The sequence below is a fragment of the Anas acuta genome, chromosome 2 (assembly GCF_963932015.1).
Source record: "Anas acuta chromosome 2, bAnaAcu1.1, whole genome shotgun sequence".
NCBI classification, from domain to species: domain Eukaryota; kingdom Metazoa; phylum Chordata; class Aves; order Anseriformes; family Anatidae; genus Anas; species Anas acuta.
This window is the reverse complement of record NC_088980.1, coordinates 118,592,973-118,615,116: the sequence shown is the minus strand read 5'-3', so window position 1 is coordinate 118,615,116 and position 22,144 is coordinate 118,592,973. Positions and strand designations below refer to the sequence as shown.

Sequence of the window (22,144 nt, the reverse complement as noted above, 5' to 3'; positions counted from 1 at the left end):
TGAGTCATCCCTGTCCAAGGCTAGCACATCCAGAACCAAGGGAGGGGTGGATTGCCGGGGAAAGGAAGCACAACAAATCTTCCTCTGCTAATTCATGCCATCTGGGAGTGACAGCCTGTAGGCCTGCAGCTTTATTTGCAAAATATTGTTTACAATTTTTATTACAAAGTCCATAGGGAAAAAGACCTAATTATATTTAACAGTTCATCATCATTACACAAACTGTTGTTCTGGAGTCAGCTTCAGAAAACAGGAAGCAATACTCATAAGATTGGTTTCTTGCCTTTTTTTTTTCCCAGACTATTGTTGGTAAGAAGTCAAACAATTAGATGGGAAAATTGGAATTGAACCTCGTGTCGTGCAACTGGAGTCTTTTGGTGTTAGAGGTCTCCTCGGTGAGCCACAGAGGATATGAGCTGTTGCGGAGTCTTGACTCATCAATTTTGTTTGTGGTAACCCAGGCTTAAACGGGAGGTCTCTTGGCCCAAATGTTAATAATTGAAGAGAGGGGAAGCAATCGCAAATGATCATCTGTGAGCAGATGCCGTGTCATGCCTGCGGCTCACGTGTCCCAGTGCTTGCACAATCACTTTGTTTAAGCGTGAAATTACATAAAGCCAGCCGTTAACCCCACAGAAGCTGTTCCCTTTAACCTGCTGGGTTAGCAAATTTGATCAGCTCAGGGAAGGATCCCGCACGTGTGAGAACTGGTGGCGGGCTGAAGGTGAGCCTGTCCCTGGGCAAGGGGAAGAAGGGATGGGAAAGGGGGCAGGATCTCCACGTTTCCACAATAGGAAGCTGTTAGATAACTCAGCCCTCCAGCTTAACTCACTTTAGAGCAGTTTGTTTCTTGATCTCAGCTGCCACGTTAAAAAAAAAAAAAATAAAAAATATCAGTATTAAATAGTATAAAAATAAGTTCCTTTCCTTCTGGTGCAACCAACAATTAAACACAAAACTCTGCAAGATAAAGGTACGCGGTGGATTACTCATTAACCCACAGTGCACAAAAGCCAAATTCACAGACAATGTAACACTTCAGCACACTTGCTTGCAATCAAAATATACCTTGAAGCTCACACTGATCGGTCATTTCTGTGGCAAAGGACAATTTGCTGCACTTCCACTCTGACCATGTGGCCTGGGGTGAATTTCTACCATCAAGGGTCAGGGTGAGTGGAGAGGACACACTCATCTTCTCAAAGGGAAGACTATCTTTGGATTACCCTCAGGACAAGAAAATTGGATGAGAAGTAGGCTCCAGACTCCCAAACTAGCTCAGTTTCTGGAAGAGTGTATGAGTGGAGGCAAGATATTCCCAAATCTCCTCTTCTTTTTTGCCCCCGCTTCCCCAGACAGGAGGAGGAGTTGGGAATTTAGCATGTGGTGCAGGTTCTTGAGCTAAATGAAGCTAAATGAAACTAAAAGAAGGTGTAAAAGCATCAGGAGTGTGATATCAACATCATGATTTGAGGCACATCAAGTGTCCAAACATTTCCATACTGTGAGCATAGCCTGAGACATAGGCAGAGAACCCAACACTTAGAGGGAAGAAAATGCCTGAAGTCACAGCTTTCCTTTCTGTAAACCTTGTCTGAAACTCATAGTCTTTGGGCTTGGGTCTACAAACACAAGAGTCCTTGGCCTCACTGGGGATGCCACAGGTCTACAAAGAACAGGGCAGAGACTGCAGTGCTCCCTGCCCACATGTATCAGCCAGATCTTCTCACTTGCTAACCTGGGAGCTTTGATGCTACAGGTGTGTGTCAACTTCTAATTGTTATTCAAGACCGAAGTAGCTATGGCCTAGATCTTTTTATATTGGCAATAAAAAAATCCTCTTCCGGGGGATTTTTTAAAGATAAAAACATAATTTTATTATTAAACACTAAAGCAAGATATATTTCTTAAAGTCTGCAAATACTCTCAACTATCCTATTTTTCCATTCTGTCTCCTGCTGCTTGAATTATCCTTATAAATGATACTTAGCTTAATAACATCCAAATAGTTTAAACAGGTCTCGAAGAAGAGGGGAAAATATGCCTCTGGTTTTGAGAACTAAAATGTGATTGCCTCAACAGAGAGAAAACCTGCACATGAAGTATGAAGACAGCTTAGAAGTTTGAAAAATTAAGTAAAAAATTACTTAGGATAGGTTTACCTGGGAAATTACCTGTCTTTGTAATAGGGTGAGATGTCCTCTTCAGTAGTGCCACTAACTGGCATTCCCTGGATCATTTTTTCAGCTCAGCTGGTAGAACATGGTATGTATTGAGGAATTTGGAAGTTGTTTTTCTCCTCTAAGTTAATAAAATCTTGGCTGATATAATTTTATTATTTTTTTTTCTCTTGAGGATTAGGTCTTTGGAGTTCCTGAGGAAGGAGAGTACCAGTTATGCAGTCTGGCTTCTTGGGAATAGAAAACATTACTTTGGTTTCCTATTGGTATCTTTGCTGAATCAAAACGTACTTTAACTGCTGGATGAGAGTTAATTGGATGCTTTCTTTTAATGTCTGTAGGTGAAGCTGATTGTTAGGGATGCTGTTTGCTCTACACCCAGGTAACTTGTTAGGAGCAGGTGACACACCTGCTAATAAGCAGGTTGCCAGATTTGGATCGCTCTCAAACAGCTTTCATTCTGTTTAGCAAAGAGACAACATTTCAAAAGGCTGCTATCATCATGTCTTGGCACATTTTGAGGTTCTTTTGGAAGAAGAATAACCTCTGAACTCCTTGACACAAGCAAAACATCTTCTTACATGTTCCAGGTATTGATAGTCTAAGCATTTCTTGCCCACCTCGCACAAATTATCTCCTTCTCCCACCACCCAGCAGGGCTCAGCAATACAGCTCAGCCCTAACAGCTTCCCTCTGATCCACCAGTGAAAGTAAGGAGCCGTCACAGGGATGTAAGCTGCTGGCTGTCCTTTTGATTGTAGGAATATGGATGTGTGTTAATAAGTTGAGTCCTTTATGATTATGGTGATTGAAATGCCTTTATTGGGATATATTAGGGGGTAATACAGTAAAAGAAATAGAAGAGAAAATAAAACACAACGAGATAATTTAAAGACAACTAGTTAGTGTTGTTATATTTATTTGGAAATGTCCAGAACCTTTTAAGAAATTGTTTTTAGAAATTTCTCTATTTTCTGGGTTGCTTAATATTAAAAATAATCAAATAGTATCAAAATATGCTTCTAATTTTAAGAGGACCAAACCAAAGTTCCCTTTTAACAGAAACCATGTGACTGATAAAAACAATATTGTTTCAGCTTCAGAAACCAGGAAACAATGGTACAGTCTAGAAATATAAAGAAATATAAAGTAACTTGGCAAACAGATGCCCTAGCAACCAAGTGCTAATATTTCAAAGTAAAATTAACTTCTATTTCACTTTTATAACAAAGCTTTTACTCCAGTGGCTGAAGTAGTGACATCTAATAATGGCTCGCCTGATTATTTCACACATTGAGGGAAGACTTATTACCCTACCTAAGAAAACAGAGCAGTCAGCATGTGCTGGGTGATGAAGGCACAAGTGATGTATTGAAATGGAATCAGGCAGTGAAACAAGGGGCTTGTCGATATCTGACCCAAGAAAAGCAATTGTAAGGGACCTGCCTTCATAATAGGGTATGAAATAGTCTAATAAATTGTGTTTTATGCTTCAGGAGTGCTGTATGCCCAGAGACAGCAGGACGAATTAATCAATTGCTGTAACATAAGCAAAGAAAATATTAACAAAGTCATCTTCTCTCTCAAAAAATCCTGATCTTTATGCTGTTCTTCTGGGGCTTGAGGTGCAGAGGGGACACACACACACTTTATTTGGTTGTTTTAAGGCCATTTGGTTAAATACTGTGGTAGTCAATGTTATCTGCGAGCTGCCTGACAGGCTGTTTCAGACTATATTCAAAGCAGGTGGTCAGTAAGGTCTCCTCCAAAGACCCACTGAGAAGACAGAGCAAACTAAAACCTACACACATCCCACAGTACAGAAAGTGATACAGGGGGGCAGTTTCTAGGAGGAACAAATAAAATAAAATCATTTCTGATGGTGCAAGCATCTCTCACTGCAGTACTCCCACTTTTAATTAAAAGAAATGCCTAATTTTTGCCATTCTCGGTCTTTCAGGATGCAGGAAACAAACTTTATGGACAGAAATGTCAAAAGCCCCTGGTGCACACAGATTTCAAAAGACCAACTCTGAGTTTGCCAAAATATTCACTACCCACAAAAGGGTTTATGCACGTGAATTTAGCATGGTGAATGGTTTTCCCTGTTAGAAACCCCCAGAAGTTACTGTGGGATGAGAAGTGCCAGGACACTTTCTGGTTTTGTCACGATTTCCTCCTCCAACCTGTTTTAGGATTAAGATTTTATCTGTGCTGAAACACAAAGCAGTGAGGCAGGCACATGAAACAGCTCACGTTGCTTTGGGCTTCATTTCAGATGATGATTTTGGAGCTCCACGGACTGGTTGTGGAGCACTGTATCAACTTCTGCTTTGGAAACCTGCATGACCAGCTCACAATAAGCCCTGCTGTGCTCAGCTGAGCCATCCCCATCACGCCCTCTTTCGGTGGGAAACCTCCCCACTCCAACAGCTCCGCTCTTTCTTCCTCAAAAACACTGCATAAAACTGATAGTTTAGTAAGTACCGAATTACACTGCACCAATAAAAGTAAGTTTCTTGGCAAGGCACTTGATCTGGCCCCATCTAGCTTGATGAAAAGTGGCTCATTAAATTAAGCCAATTTGCTTACCTAAAGTTTGCTGAGTCTGTTCTTGCAATGCCACATGTTGAATGTCCTTTTAAAGGCTTGTATAAGAACATCTGCAAGCCTCCTGCGTCAGAAACATCTCAGGAGAAGTATTAATCCCCTACTGAATGGGGAATTTGATTTCTCTTGGGTTTACACAGAATCTAGCAGCATGAATACGGACCTGGAGATAAATCAGAGGAAAAACACGCACGTAATGTCATTCACTACAAGTCAACAGAAATTCTTTACCTGATGAAAGACTAAAAACCAAGACATAGATGAAGCCATTAATAATTTAAAATGTCAGATTCTGTGATTTCAGAGACAGCATCATCAACTAGTCACTGTTTTACACATGCCAAATCTTTGCGACCTCACCAGCACACTCAGAAACTTGCATTTCTGGACCAGCACAAAACTGGGCAGATCTGTACCCATTTGGGTCAAACTGAGAACTAGTTTTCCCCACCACAAGGACCAGCTGGCTCTTTGTAGATGTCCACAGGCGGCTTCACAGCAGCTTTTTTGGGAGCCCAATCCCCTGCGGCTGCCTACTGGAGGAGACCAAGAGAGATAGCGGTGATCTCTGCCAACCCCTGGCTGGCAATTTCTCTACACCACAGAAAATCAAAACACGTTGCAAACTCTTCCTGTCCCTCAGCAACCCTAAAAGAGCTGAGGTGTTAAAGTATTTATTAACATAATTGATTCTCGGGGTTTTGAGCATTAAAATTTAAAGGGCAGAAACCTGAAAATTGCTTTTAACACGTGGGTAGGTGAAACCTACCACCAAGCCTTTCCGGTGCTTTTCTGCTCCTCACGTATGTAGGTTTCCAGCATTTAATTGCGATGTGATCACATCCAGGGCTAAAAAGACTGGCACGCTGTCGAGAAGATGATTTAAAATGCCCAGCTGGAGAGAGTAGGAGTTCTTTGCTCCTTCTAGGTTTTATCTGTTTTTAGCTGCCTGCCATCTCCAGAATCACAGCCCTTGTGTACTCATGGGGATAGATACCAAGACCTTCCTTTAGCAAGCACAAAACACCTTGCTTGACCTGGGATAGTAGCAGTGGCTTCAGCATTTGTTCCCTGTCTTTTGCTGCTCATTTGGACACCTTGCATCACCCCTTGCAGCCCAGGGGCACAAGTGATGCTGCAGCTGCATGGTGAAGTGCCCAGCTACCCAGCTGGGCTGGGAAGCAATCATCCTCCCTTTCTCCCCATTTTTCCTGTCCTGGTTTGTGGCTGCCTGTGTTCCCCAGGCTAGTGCCCTGAACCAGTGCTCGTGGTGGGGATGACAATGATGGACCAGCTGGAGGGCAGTGACAAGAGGCTTGGAGAGGCATTTCCTGAAGGGCATCACTGGAAACACAACCATCACATAACAGCCTGCAGAAAAATTATTTTCCTTCCCCTCATCCCCACTTGAGCAGACTTCATGAGCACCCCCAGGACGGGCAGAACTTGCTCCATCAGTCCCAGCGGCACTGAGCTGAGGCCAGCTCCCAGCCCAGCAGCACCAAAGCACACAGCACAACACGAAGCACCGGGGACTTCTGATACCAAAGCGTTTGGCACCCACAGGTTCTCACCATCTACACGGATAGCTAACAAGGAAACAGGCCCTTAGGGATCTACGTGTTGAATTTAAGAGTCAAAGCAGTTCTTCCATTCGGAATTGGACTAGCCCAGAATCTTAAGCTGCCATCTTTTATTTAAGGAATTGCTGAACTTGTCAAGTAGAATACTAAAGCACAGCATTTCTTAGGCCATCAGTAAAGTCTGTTTGAATCCATCAGCCACTAGGAATTTAGAGCCAAACTACTGAAGACTGACACTACAGGATACAGCAAATTCATAATGCACACCCTACCTTGGGATCTGTCCCTTTATCCCCTCCTCCTTACCTATGCATTGAAGCAAGCACGGAATATTCCTAGGATGTTCCAGTGCAGCAACTTCATTCAATTCCACTTGATAATAAATTTCAGGAGAAAACACCACAAGCGTGACTCCTGCCACCCTAATTCCTGTATGCAACCTTGTTGTCCCCGATCACTTAATCAGTTATGTGCAACTCCAGCTCTCAGGACTGCTTGGGGGTTCACACATGTCAAGGCAGGACAAATTTTGAGACTTAAGTGTCATAATAAACAATATTACTAGCAGGCTATTTTTTGTGAAAATAATGCAAAATCCTTTTTGACAAAACAGTTGCAATCTTTTATCATCAAAGAAAAGTTCTTAAATTCTTCACTGGCTTATAACTGTCCTCAAGCTTGAGCTGACATGCCCTATTTCTACTACTAGTCTAATTTTGTCTTACAAGTGTGAACTGTTTTTAGTATATTTAGTAGTACTTTCTCTATCTTGACCATAAGCTTTTTTTTTTTTTTTTTTTTTTTTTTTTGCCTGTCATTGTACATTTTCTTGTTTATCTTGCAATCATTTTCTATTTTGGAATAACTTTTAAGTGTAAGTATCTTTACCGCTTACAATTTTTAACCCACTGATATAACATGGAATAGTGTTATCTACGCAGGCAATACTCATATTTGATAGACCCTAATTCAATTTTGTTGTATGCATGTACAACAAAAATCTGATATCTGACCCACAGAGTTTCCAAACTGCAAAGTTTGAAGTACTTTATTATTATTATTAACATCACCCAGCATTCATATGCAATTGCTTTGATGGAAAAAAAAAAAAAAAAAAAAAGCTAAAGAAATGTTTCATTTTCATCCCTTCCAGTAGTAATAAATTTATAAAGAGGGTTATTTTTTGCTGTTGTTCTAGCTTGGTCACTTTATTTCAAATTACTGATCCATAGCATGCATGAAATGGTGTTTTGCAATATATGAGGGCCATTACTCTTATTTTACAGGACAATGGATGACATTAATATTCCCTGGCACACAGGGTGGGTATTGTGCCAGGAAAGTGTCACATGAAGTGTTAAAACAAAGCAACAACAAGAAGAAGAAAAAAAAAAAAAAAAAAAAGCCAAGAATTTAACAGCATCTTTCCAAAAGCAAAGGCGTAAATCAAAAACATTGAGATAACCAGGTAGTCAAAGATGCACACATTTCAGTGCCAATGAGGATGTTAGAAACAAGATACCTTCACTAAAGGGAATGAGAAGTGTAGGTCAGAGAAAAAGCTAAAACAGGAGGTGTTTGTGGTAGTATTTACTGTAAAAGGGTAAAAACATTTTCCAGGTAAAATATGAATTTGGCATTAACAGAAAGCATTTGTTATTTAGCAGCTTCAAAAGGTGGACCATAGCTCGTATTCACTGATGTAACCAAAAAAATATGAAATAGGAGGAGGTAAGATGCTTTTTGAAAATGAAAGTGAAAACTATTTGTTAGAAAAATGGCAGAGATTGAGCAATTACAGATTTTCATTTCAGTTTCAAGTCTGCGTTCTGCCAAGGCACTTAACTATCAGGAAATGTTTGCAAAGTACATCTGCTTATCGAAGTATCGAAAGTAAAGCGGTAGCTCAAGGGTACCAGAGCTTTTAAAGAAAGAGCAATGATTGGGAGAACAGTACAAAATCTAATTCACCTTCTACGTTAAAAAGTAAAAATAATTAAAAAAAAATAGCAGGTTGTGGAATAATTGCAGATAGAGTTGAATAAATTAGGAGTGGAGCTTTAAACAGAATCTGCTCACACTGAATGCTTAGCCCCTGAAACAGGCAGACTGTGAATCCAAATGTTATTTTGGATTTAATAATGGACCTAGGCATGCAAATCTTTCAATTACCTCGGTAAAAGAGGAAAAAAACAAACAAACATATATAGCTAAGTAAAAAAAAGCAATTCTAAAAACTAATTTTAAAAGGATGTGTTCAGAAAACAATAGGTGTATGCCTAGCTTCAAGGGCAATAAAGAAGGCACCAAAAGAAGCCTCTCTCCTACTTATGGAAGAGCCACGCCTCTCCAGCTTGTCTGATTTTGTTAAATAATATATTTAATTAGTGATTACTCCCACAGACAGCATCAGTAGATAGCATTTGGACTCAATGATCCTTGTAGGTCCCTTCCAGTTCAGGATGTTCCATGACAAAATAGCCCTCATGTCTCTTAAAACGAGATTATCCAGGGAAGGAATAATTAATAATAACCAGTCCATTACCATACCACTTTGGGATTGCAAAGATACGAAAATCAGTTGTAGTTCTCAGTCTAACAAACTCTGGTATTATTTGCACTGCTCCTACAGTGCCATGGCTGTGTAGAGCATTGCACAGACTAACACAGAAGAGCAGGTTGCTGCTGAAGGAGCCGACAGCCTGCATTAAACACAAGGCACCACCATGCAACAAATGAGACTCAAAACCTTTTATTTTTTTGAGAAAGGGCTACTAGAACCTCTAAAAAATATTGAGATGCTTTCACTAGTGACCTAATTAACATTTTATGTATATGTGCCTATATAGATGTAGACATTCCCAGATGTAGGCTAGAGTAACCTGCTCTTTTTAATCACCAGAAATGAGCTATAGAAGAATGTTTTGGGGCTGAAGTGGAAGAAACTGTAAGAAATTTGTTGTAAGAAATGCTTAGGGAAAAAAAAAAAAAATTGCATGCTAAGAAAATGTAATGTTAAGAAAAATAGTCGTATAACAGATAAGCAAGGATGATATCCCAGCCAGAGCTAACAGAAACTAGCTTGTCACAGAAGACTGGGCAAAAGACACTTAGGGAAGATAAAGCTGCAGAATCAAACCTCCACAACAAACTGCACCTTGTACATGGATGGTGATGATGAAGTTATGAGACAAGCAAGGAGGCAAAGCAATTGATAAAAAGCAAGGAAGTAATAGAGAATTCAAGAGATGAAATAGCATTGTACCTGGGTGGGGAAAAAAAATCCACAAAACTAGTGTAATAGGAGAATAGAGTCCATGGGACAGAATTTAGCATTAGTGCAAGGCAAGAGGTTGAAATTAGCGAAGGGGATGCTGAAAGGGAGACGGGCAAGGTGTACAGGAATCACAAGGCAGCTACATTTAGTTTAGCAGCTCAAGTGTCAAAATGGAAGGTGTGTGACTTAAAGATTGCTGTGTTGAAGGTGTTAGAACTGCAGTCAGTCAGAAAAGGATTTGGAGACAGAAGGCATCAAGATAGTTTCTCCATCTTTCAGGATTTTATTTATTCGAAATCTGAGTTAAGTACATGATATCAGACATATAAACTTATTAAAGCTTTATTTTGATAACCCACTGCATTAAGTAGGTATAAATGTAGTACATCCCTTTTGCATTTTCCTATTAAATAGGCTGCAACAAAAAATTTAAAAGAGTCTGCATGTTTTGCTCTGTTACCATTCACACTCGCAGAACTACTCCCTGCCTTGCAAAGCTTCACCTTTTAAACCCAAAGAGGTTTTCAGGACTGGAGCTAGATGATGGACACCTCTGGGAGCACAAACTCATACCAATCACAGCAGCAGAAAGCTCCAGAACCAAATGTGCAAGTCTCATGCTGAAGACTAATGGGAAATGCAAGCTGGTAAAACACACAGACGCGGGTCTGGGTGTTTACCTGGACCTGGCAGCGAGCCTGCAGCTGCTGCTGGCTCAGTGCTCCGCTCTGATCAAGTGACCACAGTGGAAGAAGTACTCTTTGAAGGACCGTACTCCAGGACTTCTCAGGCTGCACATAAACCCTGTTCTCCAGCAGCCGAGACTCCAGACTCCCTTCTGTTTATAGCGTAGCGACAACAGCGAGACTCCCTTTCCCCTGCATAAGTTTTTATCTCCGTGGGAAGAAGCTAAAAAAGCTAGAAAAAGCCAGTAGTAGGTGTAGTGATTTTGTTTTCATATAGTCTTGGCTGTGCAACAGCACCATCCAGCTGTCAAACAAAAAATGAAACCGCCTACCACCACTGTCCAGATTGGGCCCTTGTACTACAAACAAAATTAAGAATTAATGCTGCTAAATAAAACCCAGAAGAGGCATTTTCCCTTCTTCTGAGAGAATCGCGTTGGTCCTTTATGATGTGTTCCTGGGTTAGCGCACAGGAATGTGTTCACTTTAGAGAGACGAGGAACCCAGCCCAGTGTATTTCTGCCCCGTAAGGCTGGCAGCCTACAGCTTACCTCAGTGTCTCAGTGAAGTAAGGAGCATAAACTCAGATATGAGGAAAAGGCTGTTATTTTTGGCTCACAACCAAAGACAGTTAAACACACAACAAAAAAATAATGAAAACAAACTATTTCATACTTAAGAGCCTATGTTTTGGCTATTAATTTATCATCCTTCAGCCTCAGAAGTAGGAGCAGCAACCTCCAGTGAATGGAAATAAAACACGATTGATTACCTGAATGAAATGCACAAGGTCACTGCTTACACTGCCCTCAGATCTTCAGTAAAACCAGGTTTGCCCTAACACCCAGGAACTTACCGTGTGTGTCCACTGATGGTCAGATGCTCTAATGTTAGAAAACTGTCCTTGTATTATATATGCCTTAGACTGTCCTGCAATCCCAATTCTGCATTGTGAAATACTTCCAGCAGTGAATGCATCTCCTCTTCTGGCTTTCTGAAGTCCAGTCCTAGTAAGTCTTTGTAAGGACACAGTATAATACACACCCTGCACAGCTCTGTAAGTCAATCATCTTCCAAGGGAAAACAAACAGTGGAAACTTTCCAAGCAAACATTAGCAGGAAAAATAAAAATAAAAGAAGTAAATGCCAGAACTAGAAGGGGCATTTCTACAGTCAAAAATCTGAAATAACCTAGAATAAATGAGATGGCTTCAAGAGACTCGAGCTTATGCAGAACAGCATCAGCATAATCCTAAAGAGGAAATGCTGTTTTTGCTGCAAAGAATTAAAGCATACAGCAGATTTAAGCATAATCCCAGAACTTGAGTGCAGCAACAGGAAAACAGCAAGCACTAGAATAGCAACTAAAGCCATAGGAGCAAAGAGACCATGCCCAAAGATGCAGCCGAGGTGCCAAATGATGAGCCTGTGCCAACTGGGAGAGAAGGTGCCCTGAGATGAACACAGCAGCAACGCCAGAAGAGTCCAGAGAGATACAACCCTAAGGAAAAGTGGACAGCCAGCTCCTCCATCCAGCACTGCAGATGAACAGGAAGGTTAATGAGAGGCACAGCCCATGAGGAAGTACCACTGTTAAGCTTGACTAATGAAAGCAAGAGATCCTCCCTTCAGGAGAGCACAGGATCCTCACGAAGCAGATCTGTACTAGAAAGCCATTGCAGGACTACATTAGGGCAGAGGAAGAATGGAGCTACTGGAAAAATGCTGGAACTGGAACATAGGCCAAAATGCTCAAACCAAGGAAGAATGGTGCCAAATCAGAAGAAAAGCCTGGTAAATAGGAGGATATTGAACAAACTTAGAAGTGGTGGGCAAGGTAGAGCCTTTGGGTCTGCTCTGAAAGTTTCTCCTCTGCTCCAAACTAAAAACCACAACGAACAGCGACAGCAAAGTTTAAATGTTAAGTAGAGAGAAAACATTTCAAAATACAGAATCTCATGATCTTTATTGAAGGAGGTCTATTTCCCTTGCCAGGAACTCACTAGAAAACTTGTGACATGGTTTGGAGGCTGGACAGCTATGCTCAGAGCACTGTGCACTCCGAAGGCATAGAGTTACACACACTTTCCAGTAACAGAAATGGCACGATCGATCCACTCCAACACTCAGGTGTAAAAGGAGAAAGGCCAGAAAGAAAGAGAAGAAAAGCAGATCTCTATTAGTTACTGGTCAGGTCAAATGACAAGAGGGAAGGGGAAAACAGCATAAAATCCCACTAAGCGTAGAAATAGGCCTCCAGTGGAAAGAGATGAGACAAGCCAGACAGAAGGAGAAACAGGAAGCCATGAAGTCTTTCCAAAACAGTCTAAATAGAGACAACACTTTTACACCATCCTCCAGGAGGTCAGCCAGAGTTCTGCCAACTTAATCACAGCGAGCCTTAGAGGTTTTCACATGGAACTTGAGCTCATGACAGTGGCTTTTTACCTCTTTTACCACAGAGTGTGATTTTTTTAAGCCAGGACACCAAGAAGTACTCAAGGTAGAGAAAACAAGTGTTCTCAGGCAGCAACCGAGCTATCCGGTTTAGATAAGGAATCAGTCTTAAGACCAGAGTGCCTGAGGAGACTGAGCTTTGTAGTCTCATATGAGTAAGCATTTCCAAACGCAGAGGTTCAGCTGTCCAGAGTCTTAGATGTACTATAGTTAAACCTGCTATGTCACTCCAAGTGCATGTTTACATGCCTACAAGTCCCACCCCAACACAGCCCCCCCTCCCAGTATCTGTTTACTATCTGTAGAAGGCACTACTAGGTTCAGACCTGAGTTCGTGTCCATCTTCACCAACTTCTCGAACCTTGTAGCAAGCCAAGCTTGCACAACTGATGTACAGCAACCCTCCAATTCCACCGAGGAGCGCAGTTGCAAGCCTCGAGACAGCTTGTTAGATTTGGGATTTTTGTTGATGAACAGTCTTACTTAAACTAGGGACATGGAATACAACTCATGTGAGAACAGTGATAGGGCCACACATGATAAATTCAGGATGTTAATCAGAACAGCTGGATACAAGAGATGTTGCTCATACTCATCTTTCTAAGCCTCCCCCACCCTTAGAATTATAAGTCTTCCCCCTCCCACCCTCTTTCCTTCCAACAGACTTTTTGGGGGTCCCACTGGTTTAATATTTAGCATTTCACAGCAAGTTAGTTTCTGCTTCCAAGGTGTCTAGACAAACTGCGTTGGTACCCATGTCTTCCAGTGAGTTCCCATGAGGAATAGTACGAACAGAACCAGTCCTATCCCAGAAAGCTCACACATTTAAAGATTTAGGAGCGGATTTTAATCCAAGATATGGCAACAGTGAAGTCCGGTTTATAACAGGCCAACTTGCTGCTGACCGGTCTCCATATGTACAGTGAGAACAGTAAAACAGCGCCAGTTTCTAGTCAGTACGGCTTCTCCATCGATTCCAAGATTTTCCTTCTCTCTTCTGCTGAGGGCATCTCTGGTTTCACACCGTTTCTCTTCCTTTGCATCATTATGTCATGCTGAAAATAGAAGAAAGCAAGCATGAGAACACACTTCTGAGAAGTCTCTGCCTCTGAGCTCCTACTAAATGAGATTCTTCAACACAAGTGCTCTTTATATATGAGGAGCCAGATATTCTAGATCTGATTAGCTGACAAGTAAATGTGCTAGTATTTAACTGAAGCTATCTGATAGCTCACCTTGCTGCTTCAGATTACAGTATTCCCATGACACATCAGACTAACGTGCAATTGTCTGTACACAGGTTTTTGGTGGCTTACACAAGTACTTAAAGGCATAAGCTAAAAGCCTATTACAATAGCATGAGAAATGACAACAGAACAGTTTAACTGCACGTAGCTCCTAATGATACTTTCCTGCCACAATACAGAAAGAAGTAAGAAATAATCACCAAATAATGAACTCCTCATGAGTTTTACCTTAAGTTAAAGTGAACATGACCCATAAGGATAGAAAAAATAGATGAACTTGTCTTATGTCTCAGAACACAAGCCTTGGACACATTGCAAAACAGAACTTATTGCCAGAAATATCTGACTAATTTAGAGAGAAACATACCACAAGAACACTGACTCACAATTTAAGAGGGTAAACTTTGGAAAACAAAGTGGAGTATTTTGATGTGCATCTCCTTATGTCTTCCAGCAACACATACTGAGACTACCTAGGAATTCTACCAACGTCTGTAAGTCACCCTAAGAACAGCAGCAGCAGCCAGCACTAGTGAAGTCCAAAGAGTTCAGAAAGCACTGTAACACAAGTAATGCACTTCAAGCAAGGTGTGGAATAAAATTTACAAAATCTGTGAAGCTTACAAAAACCTGCTTACCCAGAATTTTCTGCAGTTCTTGTACTTCAAAAAATAATCTGTACACATATCCTTTTTATAGTTGTTGTCATCCATACATTTTCTAGAGGCATCTGTTTCCTTTAATAGGAAAAACAAACTTCAGAGCTGGGTGAAGTCACTGTATCAGTGTCTAAATGTTCTAACAAGTCCCAGAATATCTATGAAGATAGAAGGCAGTTCCTCAGATAAGCATGGTATCGAAGAGAGCAAAGGAGTATCTACCCCGGCAGATAATCAGTAATCCCCAAGCAATGACTTCATTTGGAAATTGTAACAAACATTATACTCTTCACATAGAAAGGATAGAGTCCACAAAATAATTGTTTACAAAGATTTGTGGTATAACCCACAAAGGACTATTTAGAAAACAAAACATAACATTGGGCTTGTCCAAACAGGGCTTCAGGCTCTGATTTTAAGGACAGAAAAACAAAGCAGTTACTATCAGTTGTATTACTCCCATTTATATGGAATTACAGGTTGCTATTTTACATATACTCTAATACATGATTTTCATATTTTCCCATCTTTAGAGTCTAAGGAACCTGTAGTGCAAAATGACAATGCAGGAGTGCTATCCATAACACAATTTCTAGAGGAATTAATTTTGCATTTTAACCTAGAAGCATAGAAACAGAAATCCCAAATTGATCGTCTTACCGCTATGCAAGGATTTCTGTCATGGTCTCTAAGTTGTTGTGCGTGCCTGGGCATTATAGGCACTCGGACCCTGGCTAGAAACAGAAAAGAAACAGGTTAAGCATCTGCTTTTAATAGTAACCGAGTGCTAAGTTTGAACTTCAGCATCTAATAAAGGGCTTCAATGCACACAGAGCAGGGCTTTTTTTTTTTTTTTCTCCAAAGTTTTAAAAGCACTATCAGCAAGACAGCTCAGGCAAGTTTAGTTTATCATCAGGTTACCTTACTCCTGGGTAAGTTCCTACAGAAAACGGAGCCGCTGAGGTGACTTACACCAGCTTCTCAGCTGGTGAGGAATTGTTGAGGAAGCAACCACATCAGCTACATAGAAACAGTTCACAACCAATGCACTTAAGATACTTCAGTTAACAGGCCTCAGAAACAAAGCACTAAAACCTTCTCAGATTTGTGCCTCTTCCTTAGTTGGATCACATCACCTGTACCCAGGTCTACAGAAGCGCCCAGCTTTCCGCTGTGTTGCTGTATCAGACATTTAACAAAACAGAAATGTTTCACCACAAGGAGACCAGACCCCCTTACGCTGTGTGTGACAGCTTCTATCACATTCTTCACCTAGTTTGACCCTGGCTTTAAGAACCATAAGCTTGAGATCTTTCAGTGCCAATAATCAACACAGGTCCAAGATGAGGACACTGAGAAGAGTAACAGACCCACACCCCCTTTTTTACTGCTTCCCATACATCACCTCTGGCACTGATGTGGTCATGTGGGTTTTTCTTCAAAAAAAGAAAAGTTCTAACCAAAAACATGAATTAACCTTGACCAGATGATGTATTTGAGACAGTGGAAGCAGAAGTGCAGGACTGAATAAGAAATCTTTGCAGAAAACTAACATAAGGTTTATTAAAGAGACTTTGGAACAGCATCCTCACTTGACCTTGGTTTATTTTGCCTAAAGACACTGCTGCTAAGTCTGAACTTAAACTTTGTTCTGTCCCCATTGGAAAATGATAACTGCAGGTCTGCAATAAAACAGCCAGTTTTGCTTGATACCAGTTACCAACAAGTCAAATACTGCTCTTAGTAGCGCACAGGGTATTTTAAATGAAGATTCATTCCTGGCTAAAAGTAAGCTATTTCAAGTAAATAAGCCTTACATGTCACCTCTTGTGAAGCTATACTGACCAGACACTTGCATTATTTCCTACATGACACATGACAACTCTCTGCAAATGGGCCTTTTAAAAAACAGCATCAGGAAAACCTTCTGCTTTCCTTAGAGAACTATCCACTGGGCAAGCTAAGTTTACAGACTAGGCTTGTTTGCTTTTTTTGTGGGTGCAGGAGGATTCTGATCAGGAACTCCTAACTAAAATGGAAACACGTGCATGCAGAACAATTACAAAACCCCAGTTTTTGAGAGGGAGGAGGCACAGGAGAAGAGAAGCACACCGTGATACTTCACCCACATCAGTACTACGGACAAAGTTTTTAGATATTTGCGTGTATCTAAGTTGTAACTTGTGTATTACACTGGTAACAGAAGTGCAAGTACTACAAAAGCAGGCGTGCCTTACGGTGTACGGGGTCAGACTGACTTCAGATTTCCCCTCTTGAAAGAACAACCACCACAGGACACACCACCACCGCTGCTCACCATACAGACGGCGGCGAACATTTTCAGTGGGATCGCACTGCCGGAGCCCTCCGACACCCCCGGACCTTACAGAGAGACTCAGAGCAGGCAGCTCAGGCTGCCACCAAGCCACGAGCAAACCCTGCCAGGCAGAGCACAGCACAGCGCTGCCACAAGCTCTGACAGCCCCTCTGTCCCCAGCACCTCAGCGCTCGCAGCCTGACCCGAGGGAAGGGCAGGCGGTCACTGTCCTGACCCCACAGCTCTTCCCCACAGCCGTGCTTTGGGCTCACGGCTCCAAACCCGGGCGCTCTCCTGCTGCAGTTTCAGAGCTCGTAGTTATGCTTTTAGCAGTTATAACTTTAGAAGTTATGCTTTTAGCAGTTATAACTTTAGGAGTCAGAAACCGCGCGGCGCAGACACACGCTTGCTGCTCGCACTCCCTTCCCCGTGGGGCTTTTTTCACTTCAGTTCCACTTTTCCCTCTCCTTTGGGCTCCCCCCGCCGAAAGGTGACTTCTTGTGCGCGTTCAGCCGGTACTTTTTAATAATAATATCTCCACACACGGGGTCGCCGACCACACCGCGGCTTTCAACCACCACTTTATCAACCCCAAACCCCACGGAGCGGCCCGCGGGACCCCCCCGGCGCCTCACGGGGAGGGGGCGCGGTGTTTAAGCCGGGTCGCCCCTCACCGCCCCCATCAGCGAGGGGGCTGCGGGGGGCGCCTGAGGCGCTGAGGAGGAGGAGCCCCCCCCCCCCCCCCCCCCCCCAGCACACCAACGGCCGCCCCGCGCGGGTAACGGCCGTGCGCGCGGGCTCCCCTCAGCCTCACCTGCCGCGGCGGGGACACGGAGCAGGAGGAGGAGGAGGAGGAGGAGGGAAGGGGACGGAGGCAGGAGGAGAGGGACGCGGCTCGGCGCTCACCTCGCTCGGCGGGAGCCCCGCGGCGGGAGCGGGGCAGCCCCGTCTCCAATTCGAAAGACGTCAGCGGCTCCGGGCAGCCCGCTTAAGTACGGGCGCAGCCTACCCCGCTCCCGGCCTCGCGGCTCCCCCCGGCCCCAGCGCCGCCGCCGCCCACGCCCCGGCGGCGCTGAGCGGCAGGGCCGGGCGGCCAATGGCGGCGGCGGCGGGCCCGCCCCGGCCGTGAGCGGCGCCTCCTTCCACCAACGGGGCGGGCGGCGCGGGCCGCAGGCGCCGGCGGCGGGGCGCGGCCGCGGCGCTGAGTGACGGGGGGAGGCGTCCAACCCGCGGTGCGTGTGGGCGGCGGGCGGTGTGGGCGCGGCGTGTGCGGCAGGCTGGGCTGCACCGCAGCGCATACACTACAATGGCTGCTGGAAGGACGGGAAAGCAAACAATTTCCAGGCCCGCCGCGTCCAGCCCGAAATATGGGGAAAAAATTTCAGAAAAATCGGAGAACACTGTAAAGGGTGGAAACGGGGCGCAGAGGGGATGCTGAGGCTCCCGCGGTGAGTCTGCTGCGGGTTTGGGGGGCAGGCGCCGGGGTTTAGCAGGGAAATATCAGGGTTATTTAAATTATGAAGGGGGAGGAGGAGGAGCGGGAGGGGGGGGGAGAGCGGAGAGGAGCGGCGAGCGGCGGCGAGGAGTTGGTGCTGCCCAGCCCCTGCCTTCCACCCCGCGCCCCCCGGCCCCCGCAGCCCCCGGCGGCCCTCGCCGGACCCCCCCGGCGGAGCGGGGCGCAGGGGCAGGGGCGGCGAGCGCTGCCCCCCTCTCTCTCCCTCCTTCCCTCCCTCCCTCCCTCCGCTCGCTCTCTCTCTCTCTCTCCCTCCCTCCCTCCTTCCCCTAGCCTCCTCCCCGGGCCGGGAGAAAAAGGGATGATTTTCAGCGAAAAACCTTCTTCTCCGGACTTTTTTCCTCCACTCCTCCCCTCCCTCCCCTCCCTCCCTCCCCGCGGCGCTCTGTTGCTCGGCGAGGGAGCGGGGCGAGGCGGCGGGGCTGCCCGGGGGACGGGCGAGGAGGGCGCGGGGTGCCCGGCGCCGACCCCCGGGGCCGGGGGCCCGGGGGCAAGGGGGCAGGGGGCAGGGGGGGGGGGGCCCGGGGGCAGGAGCCCGGCGGCCGCCCCCCTTTCCCCCTCCCGGGCTGAGCGGAGCCTGTGCCGCGAAGGCAGTGACAGCGGCGAAGAGGGAGCGGAAGACATTAAGAGCCCGCGGGGCCGAAAAATGAGGGAAAAAATTAATATAAATTCGCCCCCCGCCCCAAACCGGCCGAATTTCGCACAGAAATTTCCCCCGCGGACCCGGCTACCCGGAGGGTGTCCCCCGGACCCGGCGGCCGCGGCTTTGGGGGGGATCCGGAGGGACTTTGGGGCGCTCGCCCCCCCTTCCCCGTCGTTTTTTGGACAAAAGTTTTTTTTTTCGTAATAAAGAAACGAATTTGCCTGCTCTCCCCCTCCGAGTGGCCCAGAAGCCTTCCCCTTCCCCATCGGTGTGTGTTTAGAGAAAAGTGTGAACCCAAGTAAGTGCTGAGCCGCGTTGCATTGGGGAGGGGGGTTTGCTAACTGAAAGCAGGAGAGATCCGGAGAGAGAGAGAGAGAGAGCAGGGACAGCTTGTTGTCAGTATCATAAACAACCAAAATGGAGGGAGAACTGAGGCATATAACAAAATAAAAATCAGAAAAAAATGCCAAAAAATACCTAAAAATCGGGGCTGCTCCCCCTTTTCTTCCTCAAGGGAACAGAATAAAACCCCTGCCTTCCCGAGACCGTTTTAAGGTTTCAGGGAGCAAGGAGTTAATATTTATTATTTTTTTTTTGTTGATGAATTCTTTGGGAAGGCAAAAGCCTCTTATAACTCGCCACCGACAATGAGAAAACGTGAAAATCCCTTTCAGGAGAGAGAGGTAGGGGGAGATGATAGTGCAGAAAGTGCATAACTTTGGGGTAATGTGCAGTGATCCTAGATAAGATAAATGCTCTATATGCTGCTTTATAACTTCCTTTTTTAATGCTTTTTGTGTCTTTGGGGGAGTTTTGGAGATGGGGGCTCCTTTCTTTTCCTCTGTCTTTTCTCTTTTTTTTTTTTCCCTTTTCCTTTTTTTTTTTTTTTTTTTTTTTTTTCTCTCTCTTCGGACCGGAATGTAAAGCCTTTGTAGTGTCACTTTCCTGATCTAATTAGGATGTGTGAGGCAAAGAGTAAACCTTTCCGGTTTATAAAGTGCATTTTCGTTGCCTTTGAATTTCCAGTTTTCGTGGTGGCTCCCTCCTCTCTTTAAACTGGATTCTTCAGGGTAGTATGGGGTTGAGGTAATGCTCCATAGGGAAAGCTCGGAGTGCTCAGGGGCAGGGCACCTCTCCTGCGGGTGGCTGCTGATTTCCCTGGCATGGCCAGTTCACCTGTTTGTGTCCCACAAAGAATGTATTCTGCAGTCTCCTCGTTTTATTTATATAAAATAATGATGCCTCATCTTGCCTCACATTGAAGTTAATGCGAAAGTGCTGCTGATGTTGGTTCCACGTGGGATCAGGGCATTTTAAAGAGACAGCTTCTCTTTTCCTATGGTTATCATCACCTCTGCAGTACCTCTGCCTCTAGCAGAGGGGTGGTTCGTTGTTGTTTTTTTTTTTAATGGAAAGGTCTCAAATCAGCCCTGGTCTGAGAAATTAATCATAGATAACAGGGGGAAACGTGCAGATTCGTTTGGATCGCAGCAATTCTTTTGTGCGTAGCAAAGTCTTCAGGGGAGTTTTCGTGGTGTGCTAATTAAAATGCTGTGTTTTGGAGAGCGTTTTTTTGGAAAGGGTGTTGCAGAAATGAAATGGTCTCAGGTTGTTATGTCAAAACCTAGTGCTGTTCTGCTAGCTATGACTTCCCTGGGAGGAGACCTATGTGTGCAGTGCGATTTCGCAGGCATTTTGGAAAAGTTGCGGGGTGCATTATTTCTACTTCAAATAAATGCAGTTTTGTTGGGGGCACCTGGGTTTGTTGAAAAGTGTTGGGGAGCTTGTCCTACACCTAATTCTTCTGAACAGTTCCAAAAGGTTTCGAAAATAGTGAAAATAACTGCAGGTTTTAATTGGCCAAACTAGGGGCTTTTTACAAGTACACCTTACCTGTGTAATTATAGCATCTCTCGGAAGAATCGCCTCTGGCTTTGTTTAAAAAAGAGAAAAATCATCCTAACTGAGGTCTAGTTTCATGGTATGCGTGTGCATGTGTGTGTGCAGGCGTGCTTTTAGCATGGGTTTTGCCTGGTACAGTTTTTTGCTGAATTGTTAACTTGGAAGTGTTTAACTGTCATGATGTGAAATGCTCTGCTTGTTCAAATTACCTCCTATGGATTTCAGTTTTCAGTAAAATATCCTATTAAAAAAATTAACATCGCCTCTTAACCTGGCAATTTGATAGCTTTATGAGGAGTTTCAGTGCTTCCCTTACACACCCTTTGTTTTTGCATTCTTTGTATTTGCTTCTAGATGAAAAGCTGAATGCAGGTGTGGGGTTCTAGAGAGGGATGATGGAGCACTAAACTGGCAGGGAGGCTGCTCCAGCAAGTGCTTTCTTTGAACTTCTGGGATTTGAGTATCAGTTGTGGTAGCTGTCTGTGTTTAATAGTGCCTGTGCACAAATGATCTCTACCTTTTCTGCAAGTGTGGCCAAAGAAGCTGTAGTACAGTAGTTGTTGACTAGTATAGTCTTGTGGTTAGAGATTTTGGAAGAAATCTCAAAGTTTTCCACTGAGTCACAGTTGTGAAAATTAAATCACATCAGCTACTCTTAGGCTAGAAAAGAAGTTCATTAAGGAAGAAAGATTAATCAGTTTGTATAAAGAAATGAAATTGAACATTTTTCCAGAGCTGTCTTTCATGGTTTGAAGTTTTTTTATAGTTAGTGAGAATTCCTACTTCAAAGTTCCTTTCCAAATATTTCTTACACTGGTCTCTTCTTTTTATTGACCGAAGGAACAGTATCCTAAAATTTATAGAAAGTTGATAAATTAATAACAGTACATCATCTGTTGTTGTGTGGTTTCTTTTTTTTTTTTTTCTTCTCCTTAATGTGCCAGGGTAGGTAGGTAGATGGGCAGATTTAGAGAACTGCCTTTAATAAACTAGTTCATGGTGCTGAGAGCAGTGTGTAAGAACTCCTCAAATACTGCATCTGTGACCAGCAGTACAAAATATTTAAGGTG

The 22,144-nt window shown here is 44.0% G+C and overlaps 2 protein-coding genes across 11 annotated transcripts in view; one reads left to right on the top strand and one right to left on the bottom strand.

The window, feature by feature from the left end:
- Nucleotides 1-13,617: 13,617 nt before the first annotated feature.
- Nucleotides 13,618-18,090, bottom strand: CHCHD7 (coiled-coil-helix-coiled-coil-helix domain containing 7). Of its 2 annotated transcripts, none has more exons than XM_068671906.1 (4): nucleotides 17,831-18,090; nucleotides 15,360-15,433; nucleotides 14,679-14,777; nucleotides 13,618-13,848 (listed from the first exon to the last, which is right to left on the bottom strand). In XM_068671906.1, exons 2-4 carry the CDS (start codon nucleotides 15,411-15,413, stop codon nucleotides 13,747-13,749), a joined length of 255 nt encoding a protein of 84 aa, XP_068528007.1. In that variant the 5' UTR covers nucleotides 15,414-15,433; nucleotides 17,831-18,090; the 3' UTR covers nucleotides 13,618-13,746. The 2 variants fall into 2 exon arrangements, with proteins under 2 accessions (XP_068528007.1, XP_068528006.1); XM_068671905.1 differs by having other exon boundaries at nucleotides 17,923-18,090.
- Nucleotides 18,091-18,264: 174 nt separating this feature from the next.
- Nucleotides 18,265-22,144, top strand: part of PLAG1 (PLAG1 zinc finger) — a 50,634-nt gene continuing 46,754 nt past the window's right edge. For 7 of the 9 annotated variants that reach the window (XM_068671899.1, XM_068671893.1, XM_068671896.1 and 4 more), the window contains exon 1: nucleotides 18,265-18,464. The gene's annotated coding sequence lies outside the window, so the exon portion shown is untranslated. Of the gene's footprint in view, nucleotides 18,465-18,575; nucleotides 19,471-22,144 lie in introns of those variants that run through there. The other 2 variants (XM_068671895.1, XM_068671901.1) reach the window with 2 other exon arrangements.

Excerpts from the sequence above, each read along its gene's own strand:
- CHCHD7 (XM_068671906.1), bottom strand. The coding sequence starts at position 15,413 with ATGCCCAGGCACGCACAACAACTTAGAGACCATGACAGAAATCCTTGC. Across the intron at positions 14,778-15,359 it reads ACAGAAATCCTTGCATAGCG|GAAACAGATGCCTCTAGAAA; the intron begins GTAAGACGATCA and ends TTCCTATTAAAG. Across the intron at positions 13,849-14,678 it reads AGAACTGCAGAAAATTCTGG|CATGACATAATGATGCAAAG; the intron begins GTAAGCAGGTTT and ends TTCTATTTTCAG.